The sequence below is a fragment of the Babylonia areolata genome, chromosome 24, assembly GCF_041734735.1.
Source record: "Babylonia areolata isolate BAREFJ2019XMU chromosome 24, ASM4173473v1, whole genome shotgun sequence".
In the NCBI taxonomy this organism is placed as follows: domain Eukaryota; kingdom Metazoa; phylum Mollusca; class Gastropoda; order Neogastropoda; family Buccinidae; genus Babylonia; species Babylonia areolata.
In genome coordinates this window covers 17,757,017-17,773,665 of record NC_134899.1, presented here as the reverse complement: position 1 = coordinate 17,773,665, position 16,649 = coordinate 17,757,017, and the positions used below count along the sequence as shown (strand labels likewise).

General features: G+C 41.4%; 1 protein-coding gene across 2 annotated transcripts in view; it reads right to left on the bottom strand.

Moving 5' to 3' along the window:
* Nucleotides 1-16,283, bottom strand: part of LOC143299225 (histone acetyltransferase p300-like) — a 50,262-nt gene extending 33,979 nt beyond the window's left edge. Inside the window, exons 1-7 of one of the 2 annotated variants that reach the window (XM_076612424.1) lie at nt 15,738-16,283; nt 5,916-6,622; nt 5,127-5,421; nt 4,367-4,474; nt 3,736-3,885; nt 807-1,035; nt 127-244 (exon numbers count right to left, since the gene is read on the bottom strand). In XM_076612424.1, the coding sequence (XP_076468539.1) occupies nt 127-244; nt 807-1,035; nt 3,736-3,885; nt 4,367-4,474; nt 5,127-5,421; nt 5,916-6,622; nt 15,738-15,828 (1,698 nt within the window). In that variant the 5' untranslated portion in view covers nt 15,829-16,283. The remainder of the gene's footprint in view (nt 1-126; nt 245-806; nt 1,036-3,735; nt 3,886-4,366; nt 4,475-5,126; nt 5,422-5,915; nt 6,623-15,737) is intronic. The other variant, XM_076612425.1, reaches the window with a different exon arrangement.
* Nucleotides 16,284-16,649: the final 366 nt, after the last annotated feature.

Sequence of the window (16,649 nt, the reverse complement as noted above, 5' to 3'; positions counted from 1 at the left end):
ATAATAAATTATCAGCTTGATATTTAAAGAAACAAATGATGCATGAAAATCTTTCAGTCCAAATTTACAATCCTAAAAAAAAACAACAACAACAACAACAACACACACACACAAAGGTTAACTCACTCGGTCATTTGCAGTTTCATACATGACACCTTCCACTTTTCTGGCATAAGCCACCAGATTCTTCATCCGTGAGTCTCGCAGGGCTGCTGGGTCTGGAGTTGGGAAAATGGCCTGCACCCTGTTAAGGATTTTAGAAACACTTTGCAATGTTCAAACAGCCTCTTAAACACAAAATTCCTGACCAAGAACTGTTTTACTGACAAGGCACTTCACATTATAAGGGGCATCATACAAATTTAGAGAATTTCTTAATTTAGCAATACCCAAGCGCAGCGCATTGTAAGACATCAAAATGATTAACAAGAAGTTAAGCACTGATGGGTTGCTCACTGTTGCAACCATGGCCATGGAAATTTGACCCTGACCTTTGACTAAACTGGACTTTCGAAAACATTATTTTACTGCAAGTAGTCATCGTACTTCATTTTTGAGATTAGTGTGCATGGCCTCTCTTCTATACCCATTTACTTTTATTATCACCATTAAATGCTGTTGTTACACTGAAATAAACTTCAATGTCAGTCATACCATCATGTTGAAATGCAGCTACATCATTTTCCTTTGAGGTGAATTTGTTATTTCCACTGAGCAAATGTACAGAAGACAATCAGTTTAGCTTATATATTGAAAACTGGTCAATTACAATATCAAGAGCTGCAAAGCATTCAAAGCCCACTTACAATTTGTGGACCAAATGGTCTCGGAGATCCTGTGTTACCAGACCATGCCAGTCTTTGCGTGTAGCAGGCTGAGACAGCTCTTGGCTGCCTGGTGGATTCAAATGATTTTGACTGGGCACTGATGGATTAGTTGGAGGTGGGTTGGTCGTCACATTTGGTATCATCTGTTGAACGGAGTTCGTAGTGGTGGTGGTTGCTGGCACAGCAGCTGGTATTTGACTTGCAGCAGCTGAAGCACCAACAAAAAAACAAAGAACATTACTATTTTTCATGCATACCAAAATGAAACACCAGATGCAACCAACCCTGAGTAGTTATCTAATTTCTGGCAATTTTTAACTCAAGCTGCAATCTGTTTGAATATTTTTTTTCACTGAAGTGCAACATTTATAAACTCCACAAAAAAAAACAAAAAAAAAGAGGGAAAGAAAGAAAAAAGATACAAAGCATTCATGGCTTATGTGCGATTCCTACCAATTAAAAAAAAAAAATTTAAAGGACAGCTCCCTTACAATTTTTTAAAAAACTGATTCATCTGCTCAACCACAGCACCGAGATGTTGCTGGAAAAAAGTCCTCGTCCTTGCTACTATCTTGTCATGTGGTCATTCAATGCTTGCTCAGCAGTCAATCCTGTCTAAATGAACATCCTGGACAAAAATCTGTGTTCCATTTTCTGGAGAAATACACATAATGATGACTCATGATAAGTCCAATTCTATCAACAAAATAACAATAAGCAGATCTGACATGCACTCACATTTTAATCATGTTATCTTCTCCATCAGTCAAGTAAAGCGAAATGGGTATGCACATTAGTTAAGTCACTTACTTTAATATCCAAGCCTGTCTGAACCTCTTCCAGCACTTTTTTTGGGGGGTGTGGGGGGCTGGGAGCACAAATGCCAAAAAAAATGCCTGTTCACTGTCAGAATCAGCTTTAAAAATATATATAAGCCCACCTTTAAATTTCTCACCCCAATCAATGAGGTTTTGCCTCTCACTGCTTCATTCATTATATGCATGAAGTGAAGTAGCTGACATCTCCACTCACCACATGCTTTTCCATTCAAGATATCTGAACGTTCAGCTTTCTTTTCAATTTGTTTTGGAAAAAAAAAAAAATCAAATTAAAAAAAAAATACAAGGGATGTTCATTAAATATTTCCCCTGACCCCGCTTCCCAAGGACACTTCTCCCCTCGCTTTGAACAGCTATAAAGACCTTGCCTGCAGAAGTCTGCAGTTTGCACCAAAAGCCACAACTTAAGCATTTCATTGTATATGAAGTACCTGCCCTTCAAAAATGACTTCATGGTTGGAAAGGGCTGGAAGTCAGATGGTGCAAGGATGAGAGACTAAGGGGGGGTGAGGAAGGATTTCAAAGCCACAGGACCCTACTTCTGTCTGAGCAACATGCGAGTTGTGAACTGGAGTGCTGTCTTGCAAGAGGCGGACACCTTTGGTCAGTATGCCATGCCTCTCAATTTTGATGCCCTCCCACAATTTTTTCAGCAATGAAGTGTAGCATGTCCTGGTAACTGTAGTATCCTTTGCCAGGAAATCCATCATCACTAATCCACGCTGGTCCCAAAGGACTGTGAGCATGACCTTGCCCACCGTGAGTTGGACACATGCCTTCTTTGGAGGTGGTCTGTCAAACTGCTTCAACTGGGCTTTATTCCCTTGATCATAGTAATGGACCCACGTTTTGTCCTGGGTGATTAGTTTGACTTTGTTTAAGTCCTCCTGGTTTTCTTGGCACATGGCCAAAAAAATCCTGGGAGCTCACGACTTGTTCCTGCTTCTGGAAAGGTGTGAGCAAACAGGAAATCCATTGTGCAGACAACTTCCACATGTGCAAATGGTCATGGACTATTTCCACAGACCCCACACTGATCTTGACATTTTGGGCTAGAAGGCGAACAGTTATGCGGCGATCATTTAAAAAATGGCAGCCTCCACTTGCTTGATGGTGTCTTCATCAATGGCAGACAAAGGTCGCCCGGGAATGGGAGCTGTTTCCGACTGTTTCCAACCATGTCCGATCACAACTAAACTGATGATGCTAGTGCTTGACTATGTCATATGATGGGGCATCCTTCCTTAAGTCACTTTCATCTCACTGAACATTTCCCTTGGAGTGCTGCCTCTCAAGTGCTGAATTCTGATGACTGCTCTGCATTCGACTGGCTCCATTATCACACCTTACTCCACTATAGCATCTGACAATGTTTCGAGTTCAAAGATGCAAATTACCATGTGAACTATAGAGATATGCAATTCTATATATGTGCAATTTCAGCCTCTTATAAATGTAATTCAATATATGTGCAATTTCAGCCTCTTACAATAACGGAAGGTCAGTCACGGGAAATCTTTCATGAACATCCCTTGTACACTGTAATCACAGTTGAGTCAAAACCCAGATGATGTAAACTCACCCCATTTCCACACACAGGTCAAAAAGAGTCACTACTCTTAAGGTCTGGCTTCCCCTTCTTTCATATGCATTCAGTACATGCTGCTGTTGTGACTTTTTACTCTCTTACCAGAAAAATAAATGCCCAGAACACATCAGTGTTCGGGACAGTGGGGAGAGAATCTCTTTCCCCATAAGGAATCAAATCTGGAACTATACTTCCAATCTCATTCCTTCTCACGTAGCATTCCAATGTACTTCCGCATGCTCCAAATATGCAGGATCTTTATACTGTAAACAAGAATATCCACTGAACATTTTTATAGCCCCTGCCCCTCTCCCATCTGCCCCAACAAAATAATCAATATCCTTTCAAATCCTGTCTTTTCTATTAAAAACTTGACTTCTCCCTGATTATTCAAGCTTTGTTCATAAAACAGATCTTGGCTTTATGGTGGGCACAGAGAAAATTCAACGACCACTCTATCACATCATAAAAGGCAAATCACCAGGTTGCTGTTGAGCAGGCTGTGAAGTAGCTACAGGACCAGCCCCAGGCATGGCATTGTTCATGTTCTGCGGTGGTCTCAGGCTCGGGTTCGAAGTTTGGTTTGGAGTTTGTGATGCTGAAGCAGTTTGACTCTGAGACACAGCTGTGCCTAAGTGACAAGAACACAGTTCTCATTGTGAGAAAAAACAAGTGAGGCATGGCCTTAACAACTTTCGTGTGATGCACTCTTCAATCGCGATTAAAGTTACAAATCAGGTAAGAACATAATCATCTTACAACAGAAATTAAACTGCACACTCCAATGAACTTGATCTTACCTTGATTTTGTTAAGGATTTTTTCAAGTTTCATATTAAAAAATAGATAAAAAAAATTTCAAGACTTCATAGACTTGAGACTTGAAATTCAGTCAAATTGGGTTTTGAAAAGAAGCATTGGTGGCAACTCGGATTCCAAGTTGGAACTGGCAAACTGAGTCCATGATGCAGATCAAGGAGAAACACAGTAATGAAGGGAAACAGTTACAAGAATGAGGGAAAAAGACAAGCCATAGGAGGGAAAGGGTAGTGGCATGTGGAATGCAGATCAGAATTATGGTGTATATACATGTAAAATCCCAGACTGACTCACCTGGTTTTCTATCTGAAGCATATTTAAGTGGCAAACAAACAGGGCAATCCGGACGTGTACAATTCTTCCAGTGCGTTATTATCTGTCTCGACGAGGCACAGTGGGCAACTGCAACACAGTCTTAAATGATTGCTTTTCAGCTCACAATGTTCACAATACTGACTGCGACAGTTATCATGACATTATTATTCTCACTAAACAATTGAGGTTCATGTTATTCAGTTAAAGGAGGCGAGGATGAACAGAGGAGTAGAGATTCTGAGGGGGTGGGAGAAGAATGGGAAGGAAGGTGATGGGGAAAGGGAAATGGAGTAGATGAAAAAAGCCAACAAAAAACAACTCCATTTCCCTTTCCCCATCATCTTCCTTCCCATTCTTCTCCCATCCCCTCTGAATCTTTACTCACTTCTCTGTCCATCTTCCCATCTTCGCCTCCTTTCTCACATCTCCTTAAGCTTTTTTTTTTTTTTACCTCTACTGTCATTTCCAACAAACACAGTCCCTGAAAACAGACCTATGGTCTAAAAAGTTGGACACCTTTATCAAAATTGAGTTATTTTATAACCCACAGTTTCTATAAACTTTCTCCATTTGGTGTCAACTGATCCATTCAAATATAAATGTGTAAACTGTATATACTGATCCAGATACAAATTGTGGGATACAGTGGGGTGGGTTGGGGAAAGGGCCTTTTAAACTCCAGATCACATCCCATTAATTGTATGATGCTCAAAAACAAAGACAAAAGATCTACACTTACCATCACAGGTTTTCCCCTTTGTGCATACTGTCATGTGGTTCAGCACATCCTTCATTGTACGACAGAAGGGTAACCCACAGGCTTGCTCCCCGTTGTTCAGCTCTCTGCGCTGACACTTGTGCGCATGCAGCAGTAACACCAGTTGCTGCTGGATCAGCTTGCTTTTGTCTGTATCCGTGTTAGACTGTCTGGGTCCTGCTCCACCTGCCATAGGCTGGGCAGGCTGCAAGTGCAAAAAGGGTGACCTTCTCGTCACTTCCCGGGGTCTAGGCCAATAACAGCCTACTGTATTTAACTACATAAACAAAACCAAACAATTTGTCAATCAGAGAAAAAAATGGTCACAAGCACACTGGACCTGATGTATTATAACCATAAGTAATGCCACAAAGTCTTTATTCATGATGCCCAAAGCATATTAGTACAATAGCAGGTGGAAAAGGAAATTTTCTAGCGGAAAGTAGTTTGCACAGGACAGGAATGTCAGACTCCTGCCGGAGTCTGCACTAGTTGGGTCACGGTTAAGTATGTGTGATTAAAATAAGGTTTCACATATTACTATTCAAATATAGTGGCACAAGTACTACACACACAAATGCAAGCATGTCACAAAAATTGGACACCTACAGATTCTGGAACATATTTGTAGATGATCAAAAAACATGATCTAAATATTACATAAAATGGAGGTAAATATATTACACTGTTTCCCTTATGTTTGTTATACATGGCACTATGCCTTTTATTTTATTTTATATAATTTAAAAAGAAATGGAAACAGCTACTGACCCTGGGCATCGGCATGTTCTGAGGCATAGTCATAATATGTCCCATCTGATGTCCAGCCATGTTTGACATCTGCCCGTTGCCCACCATGATGTTCTGGCCCATGGGCATTGGTGGTGCACTGTTCATGGTTGTAGGAGCCATCCCGCGTACCTGTCCCATACTGTGGGGGAAGGACGGTCCATTCATCAACTGACCATGGTGAGGCTGTGGCATGCCTGGCATACCTGGCATGCCAGGCACACCACCCATCATTGGATTGGGACCCATGGACTTCATTCTGATGTTACTGTTCATCATGTTGGCACCTACACCCCCAGCCAGAGAGAAGGCTGGAAGGCCATCTCCAGCCCCAACCATATGGGAAGCAGCAACAGAGACTCCTTTGTTAAGTCCAGCTGAATGAGGTGGGGCAGCCAAACTGTTAGCTAATGCTCCATTTAGCGCACTGACATTCAGGCCTGCAGCAGCCATTGCCCCAGCACTGGCTGACGGGTGAGCAGCAGCCATGGTGTTGATTGTGCTGCCCATCATATGCTGTGATGTGGGTGTGGAACGGGCTAACAAGGCCTGCAGTGAAGCATTGTCGTGGCCAGAGGGGTGCACCGGTGCAGCTTGCAGTTCACTGGAGGTGGTCTGCTGTCCTTCATCATACCCCTGCATCAAGTCATCTGGCAGGTCCAGACCGCCCAAAGAGGCAAAGTTAAACTCTGCACACACAAATGAAAACAATATACATACTGTGAAATGTAACCAAAACAAAAAACAACTGCCCCACCTGTGCCATATCCTCACAAAGGTATATATAATATGCATTCACAGTAAACGGAGTACTATCTTAATATTGATAACATTTCCTCTGCAAATCAGTGTGTGCACATCTGTTTGTGTTTGGCAGAGTCTGGAAACAAGACCTGCAGCAAAGGACATGATAAGGGACTAACTCAGTAACTGAGAAGGGTTTGAGGTGGTTGTTTTGTTGTTGGGTTGTTGGTTTTTTGTTTGTTTATTCCTTGTGGGCTTTTAAAAAAAATATTTGTTTAAGGCTGAGACAGCCATACCATTGTTGCATCCAAAGTAATATTGTTAAAAAAGCAACTAACGATATGTAATGTATACTGTTATGTTTCATGTAAAAAAAAAAAAAAAATTCTTTTTTAAATTAAAAGCCATAATATTTCCAGTAATTCCTGGCATCTTCATCTGCATATAGAGCAATAAGAGGCAAATATAGATGATCACTTGGACTTGTATAACTACTTTAAAACTGAACAATACTGAACAGATATTTTCACCATTCAAATCAATTAATAGACTTTTTTTTTTGGCTATTTTATCAGATATACACCTAAAACAAGCTAGGATATAAAGGTAAACAACTTAAGTAGTAAGCAAAGCTCATGTCAGTGACAGTGACAATCACAGCGATCATTATCAAAAAAATATCTGTGGGAGAAGTGTCTGATCTGCCATTCATTTTTTTGAAAGGACTTGCCATTTTCAGAGCCAATGCTAATTGAGGAAACTAGTTTCATTGAGCCTGTAAATCAGATACAGTTTTTTTATCCTCCAAGTTGTTTACTTCTGATGTGATAATACAGCTAAGCAAACAAAGTCACACATCCAGATAGTGGGGGTGGGGGACAAAAAAAACAGCAAACAACAACAACAAAACAAAAACAACATATCTACAGAGGGCAAGAGACGTTTCCCAACTGGACGTTCCAGTCAACTTGTCAGGTAGGTGTTTTCTGCAAAGTGAACTTTTGCCAGAACACCTGTTTAAAAAAATATCCATGTGCTGTGGTTGCACAGTAAATTTATATTTGTTTTTCATCTAGTAATGAGTCAGGGAGGTGGAGGCATTGCAAGATGTACATGTTATAAACAAATTTTTTTAACTTCTTTTTTTTTTCTTTTTTGCCATACTCACGGTACTGTAGCCATTTCAGTCTGTTTTCACCCATCAAACATACCCTCCCCCAAAATGTCACTGGAAATTAATTTCTTGATTCAATTCTGCATATTTTACTCATGACTACAATACATGATCATGATTATGTTTTCATTCCTGAGATACTATACACTGCCAACCCTTAACAAGACTTCACAGCAGCACTAACACTTGCCGACTTCAATGCAGCACCAACACTGACATGTGCTATGCCGAAATCAGGATTTAATATTTCATTATTTATTCTTCACTCACGAGTAATATTGTCGAGCGCCATTTGCCGATCAGCGTGATCTTAAGATGGCGCAGAACCATATGACGATCCGCAGAAAGCGCAACCATCTCGAGATGGGCCAAGCCTTTCTCTTTTGACTTTTCGCGGTTTGTTTCTTAGTGCTTTGCTTTCCCCTTTCATTGCACTTTTACACTCCCAGATTTCTGAGAGTTACCTTTTCTTGGAAAGACTGACAACAACAATTTCTGAGAGTTACCTTTTCTTACCTTTACTTGGAAAGATTGACAACAACTGACTGACAGCCAAGACTCAATATTATCAGAATCTCTGCTGATTGTTATTACTGAATTAAAAGTGACACTTTTTGAACTGTGCTCAGAGTTGAATTGCAGTTACGTTTACACGTAGCCCTGAATCTTTACATCATTGATCCTCTCTTTGTGCGCGCACATTGCATAGATCATGGATCGTCACACAGAGTTATGCAAGGATCAACTTGAGACAATTTTGTCTTCAAAACGATCGCTGGTCCTCACCAAAGAAAAGTTCGATGCCACTTGAAGAACCCTCGTGATCCTGTTGATGCGCATTTCAAACACTGGGTCAAAACAAAGAAATTTGGCATAGTTGATATTCCAGCACTTCAACTCGTTGATGCACTTGTTGTCCCAAATCCAGCTGCATTAAAAATAGAGGGAGCCACTCGTCATCTGCGCGTTGTTCATGCCGACCAGTTATATGATGTTACCAAACAGGTGCATGTTGATGAGCTGAAACATGCCGGCTACAAGAAAGTCATGGAATTTGTACAGCGCCATTACTATGGAATCACGCGTTCTTATATACAGACATTTTGTAAGACGTGTCCCACCTGCCAGTTAGCCCAGCCACAGATCACCAAGCCTCCGTTGCAGCCAATCATTGAAGGATCTTTCATGGCAAGAATTCAACTAGATCTCATAGACATGCGACACTGCCCAGATGGAACCTACCACTACATAGCCCACTTCATGGATCACTTCACCAAGTTCCATATCTTATTTCCATTGGCTACCAAATCAGCAGACGAAGTATCAAAGATGTTTGCTGAACGAGTTTTGGCCTACTTGGGTTCACCACGCATATTCCACAGTGACAATGGCCGGGAGTTCGTGAACCAGGTGATGCATGCCCTCCTGAAGGTGTGGAACAGAGATGTGACCTTTGTCAATGGCCGCCCTCGTCACTCACAGTCACAGGGTCTTGTCGAACGTGGCAACCAGGAAGTTGAGAAGAAATTAGCATCTATGAAGGCCGAACAGGGACTCGATGACGCTGAAGACTATCCGTGGTCTGCATGGTTACCTGAGATCATGTTCACGCTCAACAGTCAGCGCCACGAAACAATCAAAGACACTCCATATCACTTGGTGTTTGGGTGTACACCACCAGCTCCCCTCTTCCCTGGGGCCACGGAACATATTATCAACGAAGAAGATCTGCAGCCATCCTGCGAGCAAAATGAACAGCCATCCATGGAGACCACAAATTCTACTGCTGTACTGTCCAGGCAAGAAACATCTCCAGAGCCTTTACCAGAACCGCCACAGCTTTCTCCAGAACCTTTACCAGAACCACCACAGCTTTCTCCAGAGCCTTTGCCAGAACAACCACAGCCTTCTCCAGAGCCTTTACCAGAACAACCACAGCCTTCTCCAGAGCCTTTACCAGAACAACCACAGCCTTCTCCAGAGCCTATGCCTGAACCACCACAGCCTTCCCTGAAGTCGCAATCTCTTAAGGCTGTTAGGCGTCAGGCAGTTCGTCGAAAGGCCCATGAGGCGACAATCAGTACTGCAAGTAAAATGTCATCGCAATACAACAAGAGACGACGCATTATGGTTGAAGTGTTCAATGTTGGCGACCCAGTCTCCATTGCCGTGCCAAAGATAGACAGATCAGCAACTGATTTACCACGCATACCAGGCCGAGTAGTTAAAGTCAACGGTTCCAAGCAACCAACTTACACTGTCGGGACAGCATTTGGGCTGTTGAAAACAGCACTTAGGGCGGGCGACCTCCAACACTACACTGGGGCTGTGACTGTCGTCGACGATACCTCCATCTCGCTCCGTGAGGCAGCCAACCGCACCAACCCAGTCAACAAGTTCACTAGAAATTCCTGTAAATGCACCACGGCATGCACTACTGCTCGTTGTCCATGTCGGAACAAAAACATTGCCTGTTCTACACATTGCCATGGCAGCAGAACATGCAAGAACATTGAGCCGCCAGCATCCGTTCCAGCTTCAACTGTGCAATGCAACATCATGACTGCAAACGACATCATGATGTTAAATGATCCGACAGTCTGGTTAAATGACAATCACATGTCAGCAGCATCACGTTTCCTGAGAGCATTATTCCCAGATGTAGATGGCCTACAAGACACCGTCCTACAGCAGAACTTCAGTTTTGATTTGCCAACATCGGAGTATGCCCAGATACTCCATGTCGATGGTAACCACTGGATCGCCATCTCTACCATCGACCAAGCCTCTGACACTGTAGCTGTGTACGATTCCCTGCGGTCTCAGCCTTCCAAGACAACCATTAACCTGATTGCCCGGTACAACCATTCCACAGCCCAAAAACTTGTCATCAACATTATGAACGTACAGGCCCAAAACAATTCGCATGACTGTGGTGTGTATGCCCTGGGATTCATCACTGCTCTCCTTCATCACCAAGATCCGACGACCATTGCTTTCATGGAACCTAGAAGTCACCTCCTACAATCTCTCCGTTCAAACACCATGGCTCCCTTCCCGACGTCAACCCGTACAAGGACCCCCAAAATATTGCACAGCATTACAGTGGATATCTTCTGTTCTTGTGGAATAGACACTGGCACACTCATGGTCCAGTGTGACTGTTGCAGTGAATGGTACCACGCAGACTGTCTCACCATCGGAAAGGAGGATCTGGAAGCTTCCAACTGGTTGTGTTATGAATGCGATAAAAGATCTAAGACCAATATGCAGTCAAAATATTAGACAAGTGACACTTGCGTCCTGATTCTTTTTTTTTAATTTTTAATTTTATTGAATTTAATTTTAAATTTAATTTAATTTTAATTTGAGTCTTATTAGTGAACTTTGCAAAAGCGTTTGTGTGTGTGTGTGTGTGTGTGTGCAGTCAAAATATTAGACAAGTGACACTTGCGTCCTCCTGATTCTTTTTTTAAAATTTTTAATTTTATTTAATTTAATTTTAAATTTAATTTAATTTGAGTGTTAAAATTAAAATTTTAATTTTGTTTGTGTGTGTTTCCAAGTGATCGGCAGATGGTGCAATTCTTGCTTGGTTTGCACAATCTTAAGATCGCGCAGCTCTATTCATTTTCGGAAATAATTCATAGATGGCACGCCCATCTCGAGATGGTCGCGCTTTCTGCGGACCGTCATATGGTTCTGCGCCATCTTAAGATCGCGCTGATCGGCAAATGGCGCTCGACAATATATACTAATATTATAATAATGACTAGCAATCAAGATATAGTGGGAGATGGCAAAATCAAATCAATGCATGGGTGCAAGCAAGTGGGGAATGTTTATAACTGTGGGGGAAGGGGGGGGTGGGGGGGAGTAGATATGAATATAAAAGCATGAAAATTACAGATTTTTAAAGTCCAAAAACGAATCTGGAAAAAATCCAAACTGAGCAGAATACAAAAGCATGAAAATTTTGCACAGACTTTAAAAGTTCCAAGACAGTGGAGAAAATCCAAACTGAGAACTGTTAGACTCAAGCAGATGAAATAAAAGCTCTCAATGGCTGATACACAATGATAGTTATCAGTATCACCACCTAATGATTATCCCCCATTTGCGCTATTTTGCCCTTTTTTTCATTTCAACTGACTGCTTTTATTTGATATTGTAAACATAGCATGAGTGGCATGCTGGGCTCATAATGTAATAGTCTGACTGCATGCTGAGCAAACATCAACAGACAGGCCCAACATGCATTTTACTGTTCTGTAGGAATTGAAAGTGTACAAAAAAGACATGTATCCAGTAACAGGTTTGTGAAGTGCTATTTGAAACTGATGATGGGCACATCAGCCTTTGTACATACTTGCCCCGTCACCATCATATTCCTTACAGTGGCTATACAGTTTTCCAATTACACACAATGTGCATAAATAGTCCACAGGTTTTAATTCTGTTGTTAACATGTTTTTGTTCTGTGTGTCATAATGCATGTTTGTTCGTTTTTTAACTATTATTAAAGAAGAAAAAAAGCTTGAAAAATGACAAGCACAACTGGATTGCTCTAGCAAACGACAAAGCTGTTCATCAATTACTTCCCCTACCAATAGATAGGTACAGGTACTCTGTCCACATGTACACAATCATCAACCATTCAAACGCGCAAAAAATGCTGAGTAATACAGTGACTTGTCTCAAATACGCACTAATCAACTAGTAGCTAGCTCTACAAGCAGCGAAAAAAAATTACTGTTGAAAGATGTGATCTAAATCTAAACATCAGCCCCTATCTATTAACTTATTAAGTGAATCTCAAACACTTTAGTTCATTTGAGACCGACATTTCGCTGGCCGATACAAATAATTTATGAAAAGATACCGAAGGCAATTATCTATCCTCTGAACATCAACTGGTTGTCATATCACGCTGCATCTTCTTTATCAACACCACAGCAGAAATTCAACAGATCTTGCTGCCCGCATTTAATCAGCATTCTGCAACGTTGCTTGTGATGGAAATGAACACGAAGATTGTCAACAAAATTTCTAAGTTTTGATTTGCTGAACTGAAGTTGACAGGGCATAAATACATTGTTTTAACCCAGTACCACATTCAAAGAGTTGGGATAAAACTTTCAGTATAGCAATGTTATCTTTGATCTTTGAATTAGTTGTTTTCTATTTTTTTCTTTTTCTATTAAAAAACTGTCAATATCAGTAGTGAGAAGTTTAAAACTTCATACTGTATTCTAATGGTCCCATCATTTGAATTTTCCATCTGGCAGTAAAAATTTCTGCTCTTTCTGATCATTTTGAATGGGCATGTACCCTTCAATGTTTGGTAAGAAAGTTGACCGTGTCGAAGTCGACATGACCGTAATGTGCACCCAAGCACCGGACACATGGCAGAAACCAGCAAAATGCACCCTTCATCATTTCTCTTTTTATCACGCCACCATATGTGCAACAATACACAGTCTATAAATGGACTTGACATATTAAATCAGATGAAAACATGCAAAATAAACGGTTTCCTTCTAAGTATAGGAAAAGTGGCAAATGTCAATGTTATCCACTTGGTAGCACAGTCGAGTGGCCGACACTACTTCTTAAAAGTTTTGTGTACCTCACATGACAGTATCAATCTATTACCCCTGGGCCATGCTAGTGGTCATTCCAGGGCAGAGGCACTTACTTAGACAAGTATATGTTTTCCTTCCCCACAAGCCCCCCCCCCCCCTTTTTTTTCTTTTTCAAAGTTCACTAATACTGCCAAAACAATATACATGGACTTCCAGAAGGCCTTCGACTCGGTACCACACCGCAGGCTCATGCTAAAACTGAAAGCTCATGTAATACCCGGAAGGACACATCAATGGATCAAAGACTTTCTGAGCAACGGCACCCAACAAGTCAATGTCAACGGCGAAATCTCCGCGGAAGCAGCAGTTACAAGTGGAATACCACAAGGCAGTGTACTGGGTCCATTGTTATTTGTCATATACATCAACGATCTGCCGCAACACAACAAACCAGGTCCGCATCTTCGCTGACGACACCAAACTATTCGCCCAAAGTGACTGAGAGGAAGCAAGACACTTGCTACAAGAAGACCTGGACAGCTTTCATCGATGGTCCATGGACTGGCTGCTAAAATTCCATCACGAACAGTGCTGTGTAATGCACCTGGGCCACAACAATGAAGATCACATGTACACCATGAAGGAAACACACAGATGGAGGGGAAGACAGGAAACAACTAGCACACACAGAAGCAGAAAAATATCTTGGAGTGGTGATTGACAGGAAACTATCCTTCTGGAACCATGCTGAACAAGCCATGGCTAAAGCAAACCGAACACTGGGAGTCATAAGACGAATTTTCAACTACCTCTCCAACCGTACATTTGTTCAACTGTACAAAACACTGGTCAGACCCTTGCTGGAATACGGGCACTCCGTTTGGCACCCATCCCAAAAGACACTCTAAAAGGACATTGAAGACGTACAACGAAGGGCCACAAAGCTGATAGGGAGGCTCAAAGACAAACCCTATTCTGAACGTCTGAGAACACTGAAACTGCCCAGCCTAGAATATCGCAAAGGGGTGACATGATCGACACCTACAAGTACCTCCCTGGGCTCTACACCACCTCTAGACAGCAACTTGAACTGCACAGCGGGCGAGAAACCAGAGGGAACAGCCTAAAACTGGCAAAACGCCGCTCCAGACTACAACTATGAAGCTACTTCTCCCAGAGGATAGTTTCTTTGTGGAACAGCCTGCCCGAGACAGTCGCTGAGGCAAACAACCTAACACATTTAAGAGTAGAATGACGCCCACTGGGCCAACTTCCAATTCTGTGCGACCTTGAGTGCAGTCATTGAGCAATATATAACCAGTGGAAATACAGACATTTACCAAATAGCCACATGTGCGGTACAGTACCAGTTCTATTGAAGGTAAGTGAACAGGCCTAAACGGCCTTCAACACTAAAGTTCAAAACTGGAAAGTACTAAAACACAAAATACCTGATGAGAAACAATGTCAGGAGAAAATAACTTGGGGGATAAAAAGTAACACAAAAAAAGCGAAATATCCTGACACTTTTGCACACTTGTAAAGTATGATTCAAGTGTCATAGTTTTGTATTCCCTCTCAATTGTCATGTATATTGCAAGTCCACAGTCTGTTAGTGTTATGTTTATGGCACCCGTTAATTACTAAATATTTTGCATTATCTCTCCAAATTTTGTTGTCAATTCTTTGTGTTTATGGTACCTCTAAATTATTTCTAATATTCTGATATATATATATATATATATATATATATATATATATATATATATATATATATCTCCTTCCTCTCTGGTCAACAACAAAAAATAAGTATCGACGACATTGAGCATTTTTGAAAGAATCAGAATGACCCAGCAGCATAACTGATCCAGTATGTGGCGGTTCAGTCAAAATTATGTCCGTGAGGCGAGTCGATGCTGGACAGCTGAGCGAGCGCTTGCCCACAATGGTCCATCATCCGGGTTTCCTTCCAAAGATAGACCATAACATTCGACTCCGCACAGCATTTTTTTTCGCACTACTCAATAAAAACGCAGAGCAACAAACCAAACCATCTTGCCGACCTATGGCAAGGAAGGAATCAACCCATAAAACACGCAGGAATTAAATGCGAGTGCGAGATGCGTTATTTTCAGCAAAACATGACGACTTCGCCCATGACCCAAAGCCATGCAAAAGCAAACTATTATTGGACAGTAAAACAAAAACGAAGGCGACAGTCAGGTTTTGCTCGCCACTCTTTAGCATGTAAATAAAGACAATAATCAAAATATATAACACGTGTTTTGCTACGCTGCTTACCTGAGTTCTCGTTTGAAGTCAAAGATGGTGATTCGCCGATCTTTCGCCTCTTCGTTGGAGGTCCATTTAGAAGTGGGTCTGCCATGTTCATGTCTGATACTTAAACAAATGAAGTAGAAAAGAAAAAGAAAAAAAAGAAAGGAAAAGAAAAAAAGAGTACTCTCACGATGAAGTTCAACCCTACTCAATTTTCATCCAACGATGACAAAATACAAAATTTCTAGCCTAAGTCCCTGTATCGTCCGCAGTTCCCATTTTTTTCGTATGAGCGCATGCAGCAATCATCCGGGATCTTCACGCAGTCAGGCTAGGTCTCATTTTCAATGACTCCAGGTTCAGGATCAGATTGACTTTTTTCACCAACAAAGTGTCCAAAGTAGCACATTGATGATAATCATCTAACTGATCGTTCAATTAAGTTCAAAAGCAATTATCTTGCTGATATGATAAATCACAAAAACAACCGAAAGCACGTATTCACCACGATAGTTCTACAAAACTGACATGCACTCCCGTACAAGATGGCGGATACTGTTGTGATGTTCATTTCCCAGCATGCCGATTCCGAATGAGGTTAATCTTATGTCGAAAGTGAAATATTCATGCGCAGTTGGTCATGTGCTAAAATGTAGTGATTTCATTGGTGGACAAATGCTTCCCTTTGTGGATTTCCAGAGCATGACCAGTCACATGGTGGGTTGACCTGTGGATGAAGAACATAATTTTTTTTTTTTTTTTTAATGATAGTGATACAAAAAATATATCTTGGGACGAAGGAATATTTTCACAGCTGTAATTTTTCTGGTCTTCAGTCTTTTTCGTAAGAACGTTGAGTTTAAGGTACTCTGTTTTGGGAAAAGCAAACACTTTTCTTTCTTGTCAGTTCGCGTGTTAAAGTTTGTGCCGACCAGC